Here is a 15,447-nt window from a genome sequence, read left to right on the forward strand (position 1 = left end):
TCGATTCCTGCTCACGGCCAACACCAGTGACGATTATTTGAACCGGTCCTGGGCCTCCCCTAGGTCGACTCAGCCTCAAATGAGTACCCGGTGCAATGTGTAAACATCGTCACTGGGGAGACAAAGGGGCCGGGGGTGGTGTTGGCCACCCACCCCCTCGTGTGCCGTGCCGACCTTTTTGGGCACCCGCTAAACAGCACTTGCTCACCCAGATACGTTCCAGGCATCGGCAGGGATTAATTCCTGGCTATGCACATCGGCAACAATCGGAATTTTGCAATGTGAACCTTGCCTGGGCCGTTTGAAGATTGCCTGAGCCTAAACTAAGTATTTAGCATCGTGTGTGAACTCCAGCTCTGGTACCCCCCCCCCATCGTGATCCACCTTACCCCACCTGGACAGATACATCGTTTCTGATGCTCAGCCTCGGACACTTCCAGCTAGATTTAAAGAATTAAGCCCTGTGGCTGACTGTGCACTACAGCTGTAATTGCGTTTGTGTGCCACGCTGACTTTAAGAGGTTCATGCTCGTGTTGTCTGTATGGGCTAAATATGGGAACGTTTGCCTACCGTGTGTGTGTGTTGTGCATGTATGGACATGCATTGTGATTCGAACATTTTTATCGGGATCGGATTTAAAAGTCTTTGTATCGTAATCACCGCGCCAAAGACAGAGAGTTAAGTGAACCATGTGTGTGGCATAAAAAAAAAATCAGTCAATTAGGAAGAAAAAAAAGTCGTATTTTTAATGAAGTCAATCATTATGCATGAAGGAAACATTAGTTAAGCAACAGGGGGTATTTACACTTTGTACTTACAATACCAAGACCGTGTCACTAATAGTAAGCTCGTATAAATTGTCATCTCACATTGTGGAACAATTACATGCTGTGGAGAAATAAAAAAAAACCCAATCACGTTTGAGTAATAAATGTATGAGTGTAAAAAAAAAGTAGCTTTAAATATAAAACGTCAATATGTACAATTATGTTTGTAAAATCATAGTTTTCAATTAATTCTCCTGATGTTCATGCAAATTAAGTTTCTCGCAAAATGAATGGTCTTCCATAAGCGTATGGTTTTTCTAGATCAAAAGAGGAGTTCATGGGATTAGTTGGTCGAATTGTAATATATATGGGTTTTTTAATACTTTATATTACTTTTGGGGACAAGGTCAGTCCAACTAATTTGGGAGGTTTGAACTGTAATTAGAGGGTATTCAAGTTTCATGCTGCTGGCGATGTTGTCGGGGAGAGTTGACGAGTTGGATTACATTTTTGGCAGTTTTCAGTTATTAAATTAGCTGTTTGTATGTACGTATGTTAAGCTTCCTTCGCACCGTACGTAGCTAACCGTGTAATGATGCCATTAAACTTATCATTTTTTTACATGCAGTCGTATTTTATCAAATGTGTTCCGGTTGTAACTACCAGCATCGTGTCCTGAGGCGAAGAATCTTTTCGGATGTCTCGCAGAGCGCCGTGCCTCGTGTCATTAGGGGACATCCACAGAAGAGATCCTCACAGAACTTCTCCCAGTGGCATTTTTATAGCTTTTCATATGTGCTGGTTATCGACACGCCACGTGTTTAAGGTACAGATGAACTCGATATATGTGCCGGGAAGCTCAGAAACGTATTACACTGTAAATATGTGGTCTGAATGACCCAATTCCCCCGCGTCACTCTGCTACTGGACGTCTGTGTGAAAAAAAAGATTCCTCCAGTCTAAACAAATGAAAGATAAATGAAGATTCCCAAGCTGCGTGAACGTCTTGAGGCGGCTTCGTTTGCACAGTAAGGGGGCGGACCTTCCCACACTGTTCTGAGATAGTTGAGTGACAGTAAAAAAACTACATTTTTGATGATTAGTAGACCAGGCTGAGACATTGACCCAGTTGAAAGATAGGGGGGCCCCTGTCCACATTTAAACCCCAGCATCTCAGCAGGGCCAGCTCGATTGTTTTGACCTCTGAGCCACTTGACCACCTCAGTCTATTTATTTTACTGCATGCTATGAGGTAAACTGCAAATGAACGTGTTCTCTAAGATCAGAATAATGCACTGCACGCAATGTTTTCTTATGGCGCTCGGTACATTTTCCTTATTGTGTAGCATTTTCCCATGCTACCGTTATATTGTTAAACATTCAAAGTACACCGTGCACCGCCGTGTGTATAGCTTCAAAATCAATTAATTTATCCCGCAGTGAGTTGTGAATAATTTATGTATTGTAAAAAAGAGAAAATGAGCTCTTGAGAATTTTACATCAATAGGCATTGTCCCCTATTTTCCCCACCCGAGCCTGCTCAGTCTGATATCTGACCTACTGCTAATGTGTAATTGGCCTGAATTTTAAATAAAAGCATCTAATGAACCATCCAGTCTGCAATTACCCGAGCAGAGCTGCTATCAATTAATGATCTTTTCTGCTGTAAAACACTGAGCCACAACTTGTGAATCAAGCCTGGGTTTTTTCCTTGTATTATTCATATTAATTGTAATTCAGTATTTTGGTACGGTTAAGTTGCAAATGCCACGTTTGAAAAAAAAACACACTATCTAAAAGATAATATTCTCCATTGGTCTGATGCTCTTTAATTGCTCGCTTTGTAAACGGTGAAGGTACAGCACTGACATTTCTTTCCCACACCACTCCCGGTGGAAGGGTATCCATGAGGCAGGAGCCTTGGGAGTGATAATGAAATTGTATTTGGCCTACTCTTCCAATTTGGGTCACATCTCTCGAAAGAGGGGTAAGCATCCAAACATTACCTCACCACACATACACGGTGCTTCAAAAATGTTAACACCTATATGGGACCATCGTTTTTAATGGCGAAAGAACGGATAATACACTAACATGATTGCAAATGTATGTTATTAGCTTCAGAAAGTCAGTCTCCACTCGTTCGCCATCATTGGCAACGCGTGCCTGGAATCTTCTCCAGAGCTCGGAGGAGGCAGCACATTTCTCGTGGTGTTGTTGCACTTTCTCCGAAGTGTTCACATTTTTTTGAAGCACGTTGAGTTTTATAAGGGCACCACGGGGTGATCAGCCCCTCCTCACCCAGCCCAACCCCTCCCACCCCCCACCCAGTCCCACCCTCCCCTCCCCACCCAGCCCCACCCCTCCCATTTTTGGATGCACTACGGACGGACGGACACAATAATCCCCTGTGGGCTGGTGGAACCTGGTGGTTCCTACCAGTGTTAAAACCACATGGCCTAACTGTGGCATGCCCATTTATACTGCTGAGAGGTGGGCAGAGGCCAGGTGGGGGTGGTGGGAGTGGAGAAACTTGTTTCTATCGCCTCTCTGGAAGAGATTTGCGTTGCATTGCACAACGTTTTATAGCGATGCGGTTGAAAAAGCATATGAAAATGTAACACATTCTATTTGTGAACTTTGCCCCTCACATAAAGTGTTCTTTATTGAATATAATCTACTTTATTCATGGTTTCAATACTTTTTTTTTCCAATTTCTTTTTGGACATTTACTTTTATAGCCGTGTTGCCTTTGTTGTGCCATATGCCTGCAATGTATGTACTTATTAAATCTACCACAAGCATAGCTCTAAGCCCCCACATGAATAAACAGGCTAACAGAAAATGTTAGAGTACACTTTTTTTATTTGACTTTTTTTCATCATCACTCAATTCATCTTGAAGCTGGATTCAATGGCTCCCCATGTTGGGTCTCTTAACGGGGATTGTTTTCGCATCATCATACTTCACCATGCTGGTTGGTGCACGTCAGTGAATGGAGAGAGCCAAGGTCCGTCGGTTCAAACATCACTCGCCACGGATGTTAGCCGTGGCAGGTAATTGAAGTCAGGTCAAAGGGGTTTCTATAGCACAATGCACACAGCCACTGCTATCTGACCAGCCCTCCAAAATTGAATTAATTTAAGCTTTAATTCTGTCACCAAGATTAAACAGTTAGCGCAACTCCTGGTGGAACAGCCAATGAAGGTTGAAGGGATGTGATGTGGTTCATGCCATTATAAATGAAACTTGGTTGACTGAACACCCCCAGATTGACGAAAGAGTTGAAGTAGTTGGTGACAGTTCGATCGGCCTAAACTTTCTGAAATGTCTCTCAGGAGTTAGTTTTCAATTTAGCTCGCAGGCTTTCGCAGCCTCCCCGCGTAATCCCAATGTGGACGTACCTGGGTTCAGGCTGCTTGCTGATCATTTCTTCTCTCGGAATTTCACCACTCACAAAACTGCGGGCATCTTCAGCAGTTGTAGACCCCAACCGCCAGCATGACCCTGACTCGCCCATAACTCTCAGCTCCTGGAAGTTGTTGTGGTCAGAGTGCTTGGCAAAATCTCGAGAGAAGAAATACTCAATACGTGGAAATCTGAACACCACACACGTTCCATTTTAGTTGCCTTGCACTTTATTATTATCTATGTATCCGAGCTGCATTCGTTTTAAGAAAGGACGATTTATCATGCAGTTTCCTATGCGAGAATTGTTTCAATAACAGACACAACGTGGGTAGAAAGACGTTTACATCTGTACTTTCTACAGCTCATCCCTTGCGCAGGATATTATTGAGTTGCTATCTCAATCACTCAACTTAAACACTCACATGCTGTGCCTTACCCACCTACCGTGTGCCTGTGTGTGTGTGTATATGTTCACAAATATTTAAAGACATGCCAAGCCAGGATCAGTTAATCTGTCAGGGTTTTAAATTGTGCTATTTGTTGTTATTGCTGTCTTTTCAAATGGAGGTAATAAATGCAATCAGCATTTCCGAACATTGGTGAAAGGCAGGTAATTTCATCCGGAAATTCTTATACTGAAGCAGTCGAAATTTATATGAAGGAGCTATTATATTAATGCACGGTGATGGTGTCCTTTTTTAATACGGAAAAGGGAAATATGTAACTCGTTTTGGGCCTGTGGCTTGGGAAAATTGTGTTACATCATGTGGAAAGAGGCTGCATAGTGAGACCCCGGGCTGGAGGAAATGGGAGGATGAGATCCATAGGTGTGAAAAGGTACAATTTAAAAATGACATTTCTCTGATGTCCTTGTTAATATGCCATTTGTATGGATCCAGAGATTGTAAATAACCTCGACTCTTAACGGAAATTCTGCCAGCCTTGGCTGAGATTCACTGCCTCGGCTCGATGGGAAGATGGAAAAGATACCTATCCTTTCTTTATTCAATCACGTCTCCTTCAAAGGGTGAAACAAAACAAATGGAAAGTTACCTTATCGGTGAGAGAGAGAGAGAGGAAAAAATGTCTAATTCAAAATAAAAAAGGATGGCCACCCCCTTCCCCCCCCCCCCCCCGATGAAGTCGACTTGGCGAGTGCCGCCATTGTGGGACTTGTTGTTTGTCAGATGGTCGTGCGAGGTTGGGGCAGCCAGCTCGTGCCGTGCGGAGGCAGCTCGCGGCGAGCATCGCACGCGGCAATCATTTCCAGAGTCGACGACATTCGGCGGGAGCCCTCGCAGCATACTAATGTGACCGGTCAGGCCAGGAAGCCTCTCGCTGGGACTTTATTTCATGTTGAGTTGACCTGAGGGAGGGCCTTGCCCTGCTACTCATTTGTGGCTGAATCAACCTTGGTGGGGCACTCCCAGGGTAATCTCTTTTTATTTCCGTCTTTCCTCCCTCAAGTCGTGAAGAGACCAGCTTCTTGGTTCAAACCTCAGGACCTGTGGACTGTACTTTATTAGACACAAAATTGAGTTGGGTTTACTTACTGCCTGTTCATATATAGCTATCCAATATGCCTTTTATTAAACGCAACAACATAGAAATTAAAAACTAACAAAAATCTATATACAATTGCTGCCAGGTTTATGTTTGAATGGGTAATCAATTAGTCGTTTTAATAAATAAGAGTCTGACGAATTTTTTGTAATATTTCATTCCTGTCACCGTTCAAATTGTCTCCAATCAATAGGCGTTGGATTAGTCGCGAAAACATTTCTTATCGTTGAGCTGCCAGGTTCGGCAGCTGTCGGCCAGGCGCAGATCATAGCCGGGGTCTGCGTTAAGTCTTCTCTCGCTGCCCCCCGTCAGGAAGCCCTCAAAACTCTCCGTTTGTTTCTTTTTTCCTTCCTCGAAGCCTTCCCCTTGTGCCAGAGTAGCCATCTTGGTGTGCGCATGGCCTCTCTTCTCACTGCCCAGTAAAGCAACTGAGTGCCACATCGCTGACCGGTGCCGTAAAATTCTACGGGGGGGACGGGACGGTGGGGGGGTAGGCTCGTTTTGTGCCACCGCTGAATAATGCCCACGCACGGCTGATTCCGTACGGGGAAAACTCGCAACCGTGCGATCCAGCAGCTGCTCTCGGGGCCGGGTTTAATCTCCGAACCCCAGAGACATCAGGCATAGTATGCTGATAGAGGGATTTATCCCACTAACTCACCCGGCCAGCTGCATTAGAATAGGTTATATATATATGTTCTTCTTTCTCCAATAATTATTCATGTACTGTAATTTATTTTTTTGCTGCCGCTTCGCAATCCTCTGTGATGACCTGTTCTATTATACATGGGATTATGTGCTTATGAAAAAGTACGTGGAATTAATATACGTGAAGGATACGCACTCCCGTATAAATATAAAGAGTGAGAGATAAAAAAAAAACGTGTAATAATGTGCTTGCAATAATAAACAATTTTAATGCATGTAATCCGGATATGTATTTTTGATGACCTCGGTTTTTCCCATAGCAGTACATCAATGAGATATAATTCTTAAAATGATGAATGATGTTTCGTCAAAATGTATTTTCAGCATGCTACTGGCATTCTCGCCTTCATAGCATTTTACCCTTTACGGAGAACTGTTCTTTATTCTTGACACGAATTCTCAAAGATGGAATCTTGCCACCCATGTAACTCAAACTACAATAATGTGTGGTGATGGGGTGATCCAAGGGTGCGTGTGCACTGCGGTCTGCCTGGCCATGGTCTGTGAAGTCTCCAGGGAACTCCCCCGTCCCATCACCAAGCATTTCAGCCGCTGTTTGTGTGCCAGTGAATGCCAAAACAGAGCAAAACGCCGGCCCTGCCTTTTAAGCCCCAGATTAACTAAACAAACCGCATTATCTGGCCTAATGTTAGCAGGTGGTCCCCTTTTTATTTTCATAAATAAACATCAGTTTATTGTTTATTTTAAATTCCCGAGCAGCGAATTTAATCCTTTTTCTGCTTATTCAATTACTTGAAAACATTTCTTTCACAGTGCTAAAAATCAATGAGTAATGGATGAAGAGTGGGAGAAATCTTCCGTTTCAGTGCCTCTCGTCACTGAGCCAGGCACAACTCTGCCAGGCACAGCTCTGCATTAAGCGCTGACTGCACGCCTCCTAATATATCATCAAGTGCAGCCCTTTCTACCTCAGCTCTCTCCAGAGAGATTTCACTGTCGAAATGGCCAAAACATTTTTACCCTTCACTTGTTGCTGGGGCTTTTTTTTTTTTCTGGAAGTGCATGCGTCAAATTAAGTGTGTGCACCATTTTTGTGACTTTAAAAAAACGTTATTTAATTACCAGCGCCTGCGCGAAAGGCTATTTAACTTAATGCACATATAAAATGGTGTTGACTTTGGTCAATAAATTTCATTTCTTCTTGTGTGCTCCTCAAGGGCCTGTGACCCAATAGCCCGGAATGCATCAAGTCCCGTCCGATCTCGGAAGCTAAGGAGAGTATTTGAGCCTGGATAATATATATTCTGATGGGTGACCACAGCAATATAGTGAGTTGCTAAAATCTGCAGAGCTATGTGGGTGGGGGGGGCAGCAAAATATATAATTGTACTGTACATCTATGCACCCATGCCTATGCTCCTTGCTTTCAACAACAAGCACTGGCCATCGTAGAAAGGTGAAATAGCTCCTCTGACCCACATGGCAAAAAAAGGAGGCCCTCGTTCAGCAGTGGATGGACAGAGATGGCAGTGCACGTGCACCTCAAGCAAATATAGCTGCTGATACCTTGACGTAAGCATTGGCCCCTAGAGTCATTCAGCTGCTTCAGTAATATTATTGGCTAGGAATTAGCAGCTATTTCTATATATTATTATTATTCGTATTATCATTATGGCAATGCAGTATGTTTGGTCTCACAAAGCCGACAAGCCACAGGGAATGCAGTGATTGATGATTATGGCAACAAAGATTACTGTGATGGGCCACGCTGAGACAAGAATGAATGTGGAAAGTGGCCAAAAAGTAAGGACCACTGGGGTGCCTGCATCGTTATTATAAATTGTGGATATTGTCTGGTTTCACTGCATGGATTTTCACAGCTGTGCTGTTGTAGCCTTCTGGTCTGTCTCTAGGTTAATACCGCATGTTGCTGTTGGGCACGATGTCTAACGTTTTACTCCACGTGCTGGCAGCTTCTTCGGTTCGTCTCCTGGCAAGAGGACGAAGCGCGCTTGGTTTTTGCCGAAGAAACTCCCAGCTCGTGGGGTGAAGCGTCGAGTACATCGCGCCAAAAAAAATATATACACGGCCCAACCTGAAAACACATCGAAGAGCCATCCATGTCCCTGGTTTTTGTCAACACGAGTATACGCACGGATTGTTTTAACACGCATGATTGCCCCCTCCCCTCCCCCCTCATCCCCTCCTCTGCTCCGTAGTGCTGCACGTGTATGGGCTCAACTGGCAGTTCCAGGCGATGCCCGTTCAGCCGGGCGTGCGGGACGCCGGTCGGCCAGGCCACGTGGGCGATGGCACGGGCGCAGCTGGAAAAGGTGGGAGATGAATGCCATGGTTGCTCTGATCTGTGGCGATCCTATCGGCTGACTTAACACGCGGAGATGATCGTAACCGAGCGTGCGAGCGACCGATATAAATTCTAACGATGTGTTCCACAAGTACTAGAAGGCTGAAATTTGCCAATGATGTAGTTGAGGGGACCCATGGTTAACACGCTTGGCATGCAGTCACGTGTTCGATTTGTCAGCCATGACAGTTAAAGCGATGAGCAAGTTTGTTTAAACTTCCTCGCCTCGTTATGGGTACACCACAGTTAGTCAATGGGCAGGTAGTTTGTGGGGTGACGCGTAGGTACAACAACAACAACCGCCATTCGCCACTAAGTGGCGGTGACGTCACCACGATGCTTGTGCCAGGCTAGGTGCACGTTAAGGGCAGTTAGGTACTCGCACCACTTTAAAGACGTATTGCATGGAAGAGTGATTTATTTATTTAGATTTAGATTTTTCACCCACGTGACTTTACCGAAAGAACCAAAGAGTATGGAACCTTGCAGTCACGAAAACTTCAAATCTAGAATGGAAGAGTAGCTCACAATAGTATCTAGTGGATGCCCTATTTCCAGCAGTGCATGACCAAGTAAATTGCCAGCCTACACTTTTACCTTTTAAAATTGATTATATCCGTATACTTAACACATATATAATACATATCTTTCTGAACTTGTGCCTGCAAAGATGATGGCTTCGAGGTTGATTGTTTTTACTCTTAAGGCTTATTCAGTCTAATGTTCCAAATCGTTTCCAGCATCGTGCTAAGTACTTAAGCATATTATTTACCAAAACTATGTTAGCATAACATTATGGGTCCGTACAAAAGCTACGTCAACAGAATGTTATTGCTCTGACTCGCAAGTTAGGTGTCCCAGCCTCGAAGCCATCACTCTGCCCTCCAACCCCAAATGTTGTCAAAAAATTGGTGGTGGGACTCATCGAGAGAGACAAAAAATCTGAGGAATTTTAATGAAGACGTGACATTTATCCTCGATGATATGAAAGTACCAACACCCCCATCACCATTAGTTGCGCTGCATGGGTGGCTATCCCATCATCGGTGAACCAGGTAATTCACTTCCCATGGAGTAGCAAAGCCGATTATCAGTTACTCTTATAAATATGTAAATGTAATTACTACGTTGACTGTAAAATATTTTGTCTCATTTTGAAAAATGCTGAGAAGGATTACCTGATTTGCATGTAATTGAAAGTATTTTTGAGAAGAGAAAAAAAAAACCTTGAATCGAGTTCATTGTAAAATAATTATCTTGCAGAGTGGCGGATTGAATCCAGCGATGGTTGAGACAGTTGCGTTCCCATTAGAGATCACTTTGGATCACTCGATGTCTGACTTCAGCCCAGTTTGCTGTGGCCAGAACAGTGGCGAGATGTTTACTCCCTCGCCTGGTATACAGGAGGTCGTGCGTGAGACCGTGAGTGTCATTGCGTAAGAGACGCATGTATTTTCCACTGCACCTCTGCCCGATGCCCCATCATTGATAAGCAACACTTAAAAAGTAACTGAAACAGTACGAAAATATTCCTTCAGGAAAAAAATGCCGGCGCGCCACAATCATTTTCGCGCGACTTTTGCCTTCGTGATATTGGGGGTGGCATGTGTGGTGGTGTCCAAGAGACGTGCTTGAGTTGCAGCGCTCAGGGTTGCCCCTATACCCACAATCCCTACTCCAAGCCGGCCCCTAGCAGTGTTCCGTAAAACATTGAGTGAGAAATGAAGTCCCCGTGATCGGTGTGGAAGAATCACTTTGACGACACGGGGAGCTGTATTTGACCCTAGCCATTGGCCAGTTTTAACATTTGTAGGAATCCCAAATCTGCTTCGTGTTTCTTCAGGCCCGTCCGATCCGTTCCTCATGATACATTGCTGTGTGTGAGGAAGGATTTGACGTAAGGTTTTCTGAAAAATAACAACCTGTTGTTATTAGTTTTTCCTCAAATAAAACATTACCATGTTTTCAGAATTCCCTGGTTATTACAGGAAATGTGGGGGTGCCTTTTCCGGTCTGGTAGATGTGTGTGTCTGCGTGACCACACGCGTATTGCTTTGTTGACACCAGGCACAAGTTGAGGGTGAGCCTTACTTTACAGGGCATCGTATAATCCAGAGAATATGGTGACTTTACCTATAGCCTGCTTTTATTCCTGCTTCATGTTAAAAACATTTTTATCTCTTTCTGTAATTGTATGTTCGGTCAACCCAGTGCCTACTTCACATTTAACTGCGATGAGAGCCGTTTATTTCTCTATTCGAATTTCCCACGCTGTAGTTTCCCAATGCAACCATCGTTGACAGTGGTATGCTAATTAAACTTAAGACGAATGTTTCAAGAACAAAAAAACAAATCATACATTATTTAATGGACATCTGTCCAGATTATTTTTTAATTCCGTGACAATAACAATGATGCATATTTAATTTCCATACTTAAGACATGAGGCTGAATACAGAAACACGTTGTTGTTCTTGTTGTTAGGATGAGAGCATGGACAGATGCACGCTTGGGATGACACTGAGAGAGGGAAATGGGAACGCACGGATTAGAGGACATACGCAGATTAATGACATCATTATAACTGTTTAGAACAGTAAGCAGGCTTGGGTTAGGACCCGTCTCGGCTGGAAAGGAAGGCGGCTGATGGTCAAGTATAACGATGGCAGTCGTAGCCATGGACTGGAATTCATCTGAGAGTAAGTCCACAGAGGACAATGAGCGATTAAATCAGCTCGTGCGTGAATGCTCCGTGGATTATTGCATCGCGGGAGCATGAGAGATGGTGACAGCTTTGGGGGGGGGAGGGGGAGGCCTTCATCCAGCAGTGGATCGATCACGGCGGTTGATGATGAAGATGAAAATGTTATGGATGTGAAATGGGAAGCCACTTTGTCTAGGGGCGGAGGAGACACTGCGGGTGAGGTCTCGGGTATCTGGCTCCGTCGCCCTAAGCCGGGAGCCGCCTGCTTACCAACGCGTCTGGCAAGCCCAAACGATGCTAAATGTGTAACAAATGGACACCAAATGTCATTCCATCTGTTGGGCAAAATTTCAGCTTATTCTTCACTTTGTTTCGGCAAACTATTTGTTGAGAGACCTAAGACGTTCCCGTACCCTCCTTTTAAAAAGAGATCGCCGTAGTGATTGAAGCTTTCTAAAACGTTTGTCAATGTGTGCCCTGATCAAACGGCTGTGTTTTGTAGCTTGTGCGTGCACGTGTGTACGTGTGGCAATGAATAAACAACGTAAGCTTATTCTGAACGCACAAACAAAATGCCGATTGACTCTTTTCAATTCGTTTGACTTTCGTACGATGAACCATTTGTTCCTAAAAATTTAAACGGACAACCAGCCTACATTGGTGGGAAATTATAAAGCCATTAATAGTTGGAAGCACATGTGGCAAATAGCTGCGTGTCCCTCTCCAAAGCTCCGTGTTCACCTCGACCCCTCATTCATCACTCAATGTCAGCGTGCTGCAGTTTGGTTTTCGGCGAAATCTGGCTTTTTTGTTGTTGAGCCACCACGGCAGCCTCTTGCGCAGCCTGATTATTGCTAGGCTCATCTTGCTGGTGGCTGAGATGTTTATGACCGTTGGACAAGCCTTGATTTGTTGACGTGACACGCGGGATTGGTTTAGTGAATGTCAGCCCTTTGTCAGTGAGGGAGAGAGAGAGAGTGAGATTGACCACCCATGCAGAAACATAACTTGTGTTTGGCAAAATAAATAAATAAGTGGAAATTGACTCGCCTTGACTAACTGTGTTAATTGACAACGGTTCACTCGCTGTAAATCCTCCATGGTGTCAAACGGCGTGAGCCCTTCGCGTTGTCGTTACAATGACATTTGACAGTGACAAGATGCACGCCGTGGGTCTCGGTAGCCGATGCTCGCGAGATTCACCGCGATGAGGCAAGTGTATGAATTAATACTCTTAGTTCTTTCGGTAAAGTCACGTAGGTAAAAAATGAAATTAAAATTAATAAGAATAAAATAATAAAATCACGACGTTTCGGAGGCAACACAAGTCTCCGTCATCAGGTGGGACCGTCACAGCCAGATTTGCTGCATCAAGTGAGGCAGGGATTATGAATTAAACTTGCTCTAAGGAACGTGGTCTACTCACCCCTACTCCGTCCACGCCCCCACAACACACCACCTGGTCAAGCTGTTTGTTCAACAGGATCTGTCATTGCCTGATGATAGACTCCGACCCCACCCTGCTCCTTCTTCAGCCTTCAGTCCCACCACCCCCTTAGCTGCCAATCACAGGTCATCTTGCAAACAAAACTCTTTGTGTACGAGAAGCACAGTTGTTTGGTGTCTCTCAGCGTAAGGTTGTGTGGACACAGTTGTGCTCAAATGGGATAGGCCCGACATCCTGGCCGGAATAAGCTTTTTTTTTTACACGCTTTCTTTTAACTCACTCTGTTCGTTGTTGTTGTTGTTGTCGTATCCTCAAATCTTGTAACTCAATTTTAACCCACTTCCCAATGTGGTATCGACTGCTAACTTGGTATACTTATGTCATACTGATGACAATACTATATTCTATCATAAAAAAATAGATATTTTTAAACATTCTTTTTTATATGTTATGTTTCGGCTTGGGTCTAATTGTCCACGGTCAACTGACGTTGGCTGTTATTGGCCACGGTCCCTTACGTTATGGCAAGCTTCGGGGCCACCTCCTGGAGTCGTGGAGTTACTTGTACATTTCATAAAAGCGTGTTTTCAAAAAAGTTTTTGTAAATATTACTTATGTCGGTTGAGCTCGTGGTTTAATGTGGCCATTTTGGCTTTGGAAGCGTTGTGGCAAATGGCAAACATGCGTCTTATCACGGGCATTAAGTTACAACGGCGGTGGATGCGGTGCTTTACACACACACACACTCGCACTAATCTTTGTTGTAGCGTCAGCGGTTTTTTTTTAAGTTGGAAGAAAAGCTTAAGCAGATCAAAATATTGCTGAGGATGAAATAAAAGCAGGTGACTATTTCCAATGATAAGCCTAGGGCCCGGGCTTTGGTCAGGGGAGTTTAAGTAGCAAGGCATATTTGTTTCTGAGATTGTGATGTATTTGTAATGTCTGGTAATCTGGAAGGAAAACGAATAAGAAGAAATACAATTATTATCCAACTATCTTTTCAAAAATGTTTGAAATGCCATTTGTTTGCGCTATTTCGCCATCAATAAACGTCTAAAGCATCGGCTGAATGGTGACCTTTGTGGAGCTGTGACCTTGTATTAGAAGTGCATAGTTCTTGTAAAAACACAATCAGGAGGTTTGACTGAGTTTCTTTGCATTTGCAGATTTTCTCAATGCTTTTTTTCTCAATGATTTTCTGAATGTTTTTTTTTACAGCCGCTATGAAAAGAAGAAGAAAAAACCGGCTCGCTCATGTCACTCGCAACACATTGTAAAACATTTTTTTGGGTTAGATTGCTTAACTAGAAATCTGCCGTTAAACCACCATCACCCGACACAGATAATTCGTAACTATTAATTCAGCACATTGGTGTGGTGGCGAGTAAACCCACAACATTTACAAACGAATAAGACGTTTTACTGATAATTACAACCAGCTTCATCAGGCGATTTGCCAGAATTGCGAAGAAGTCTTCCCTGCTTCCGGTCTTAAACAGAGCAATGTTTACACGATCTAACTCAAAAACCTTTTACTGTGAATAAAATTGGTCGCAAAAGCCTACGCGTTGAATTAATTTGTCCTCCATTTAAAGTTTTCGTGACTGCAGGGATTCATCTTCTTGGTTCTTTCGGTAAAGTCACGTAGAAGGGAAATAATAAAATAATAAAATAAAACATTATAAAATAATACTCACGACGTTTCGGCCACAACGCAAGCAGCCGTCTTCAGGTGAAGAACAGGTCTGTCAGAAAGACGGCATCAGATGCTGTCCGACAGACCTGTTCTTCACCTGAGGACGGCTGCTTGCGTTGTGGCCGAAACGTCGTGAGAATTATTTTATTATGTTTTATTTTTATTATTTTATTATTTCCCTTCTACGTGACTTTACCGAAAGAACCAAGAAGATAATTTGTCCTCGTTCTGCCCCTTGTTTTTTTCCAGGCAATACCTCGTGGGATTCCCGCAGCATCGATTCGGGCGAAGTGGAGGTGGGCCGGCGGGCAGCGCAGGATGTCCCCCCGGGCGTTTTCTGGAGGTCCCAGATCTACCTGGACCAGGCTCAGTACCTTAAGTTCAATATCTCCCTGGACCGCGACGCCGTGCTGGGCGTGTATGGTCGCAAGGGGCTGCCGCCCACACACACGCAGGTACCTCCACCATACGCGTGGCTCCATGGCCAATTACTACTTTCTAAACTATTAGACTAAACTTTTTTTTTAACTAAACTTTACCTGACCACAGATGATAGCTCAACAAGAGCACGTTGATTCTAAGTTTGGAGGGAAAACCCAGGGGACCCAGATACAAATCCACGCCACCACGGGGAGAACATACAAACTCCAAATATACAGCAAGCGTCAGGGTCAGGATCGAACCCACGACCCCCTGCATACCAGGCGAGGGAGTTAACATCTTCCTTTGTCCATTTAATCAATCCTGCAGCAAATTCCACATTGCTCATTTTCCACATTCCAGCATTCATCGAGATTTACATTTTGTCCGTAAGAAGATTGGGG

The 15,447-nt window shown here is 44.0% G+C and overlaps 1 protein-coding gene across 4 annotated transcripts in view; it reads left to right on the forward strand.

The window, feature by feature from the left end:
• Positions 1-15,447, forward strand: part of LOC144732291 (teneurin-3-like) — a 417,468-nt gene that overhangs the window by 305,507 nt on the left and 96,514 nt on the right. For all 4 annotated transcript variants that reach the window (XM_078613736.1, XM_078613738.1, XM_078613737.1 and 1 more), the window contains 2 exons: positions 8,631-8,744; positions 14,873-15,078. In XM_078613736.1, coding sequence (XP_078469862.1) covers positions 8,631-8,744; positions 14,873-15,078 — 320 coding nt within the window. The remainder of the gene's footprint in view (positions 1-8,630; positions 8,745-14,872; positions 15,079-15,447) is intronic.

The sequence above is a fragment of the Lampetra planeri genome, chromosome 42 (genome assembly GCF_965212315.1).
Source record: "Lampetra planeri chromosome 42, kcLamPlan1.2.h2, whole genome shotgun sequence".
Taxonomy (NCBI): domain Eukaryota; kingdom Metazoa; phylum Chordata; class Hyperoartia; order Petromyzontiformes; family Petromyzontidae; genus Lampetra; species Lampetra planeri.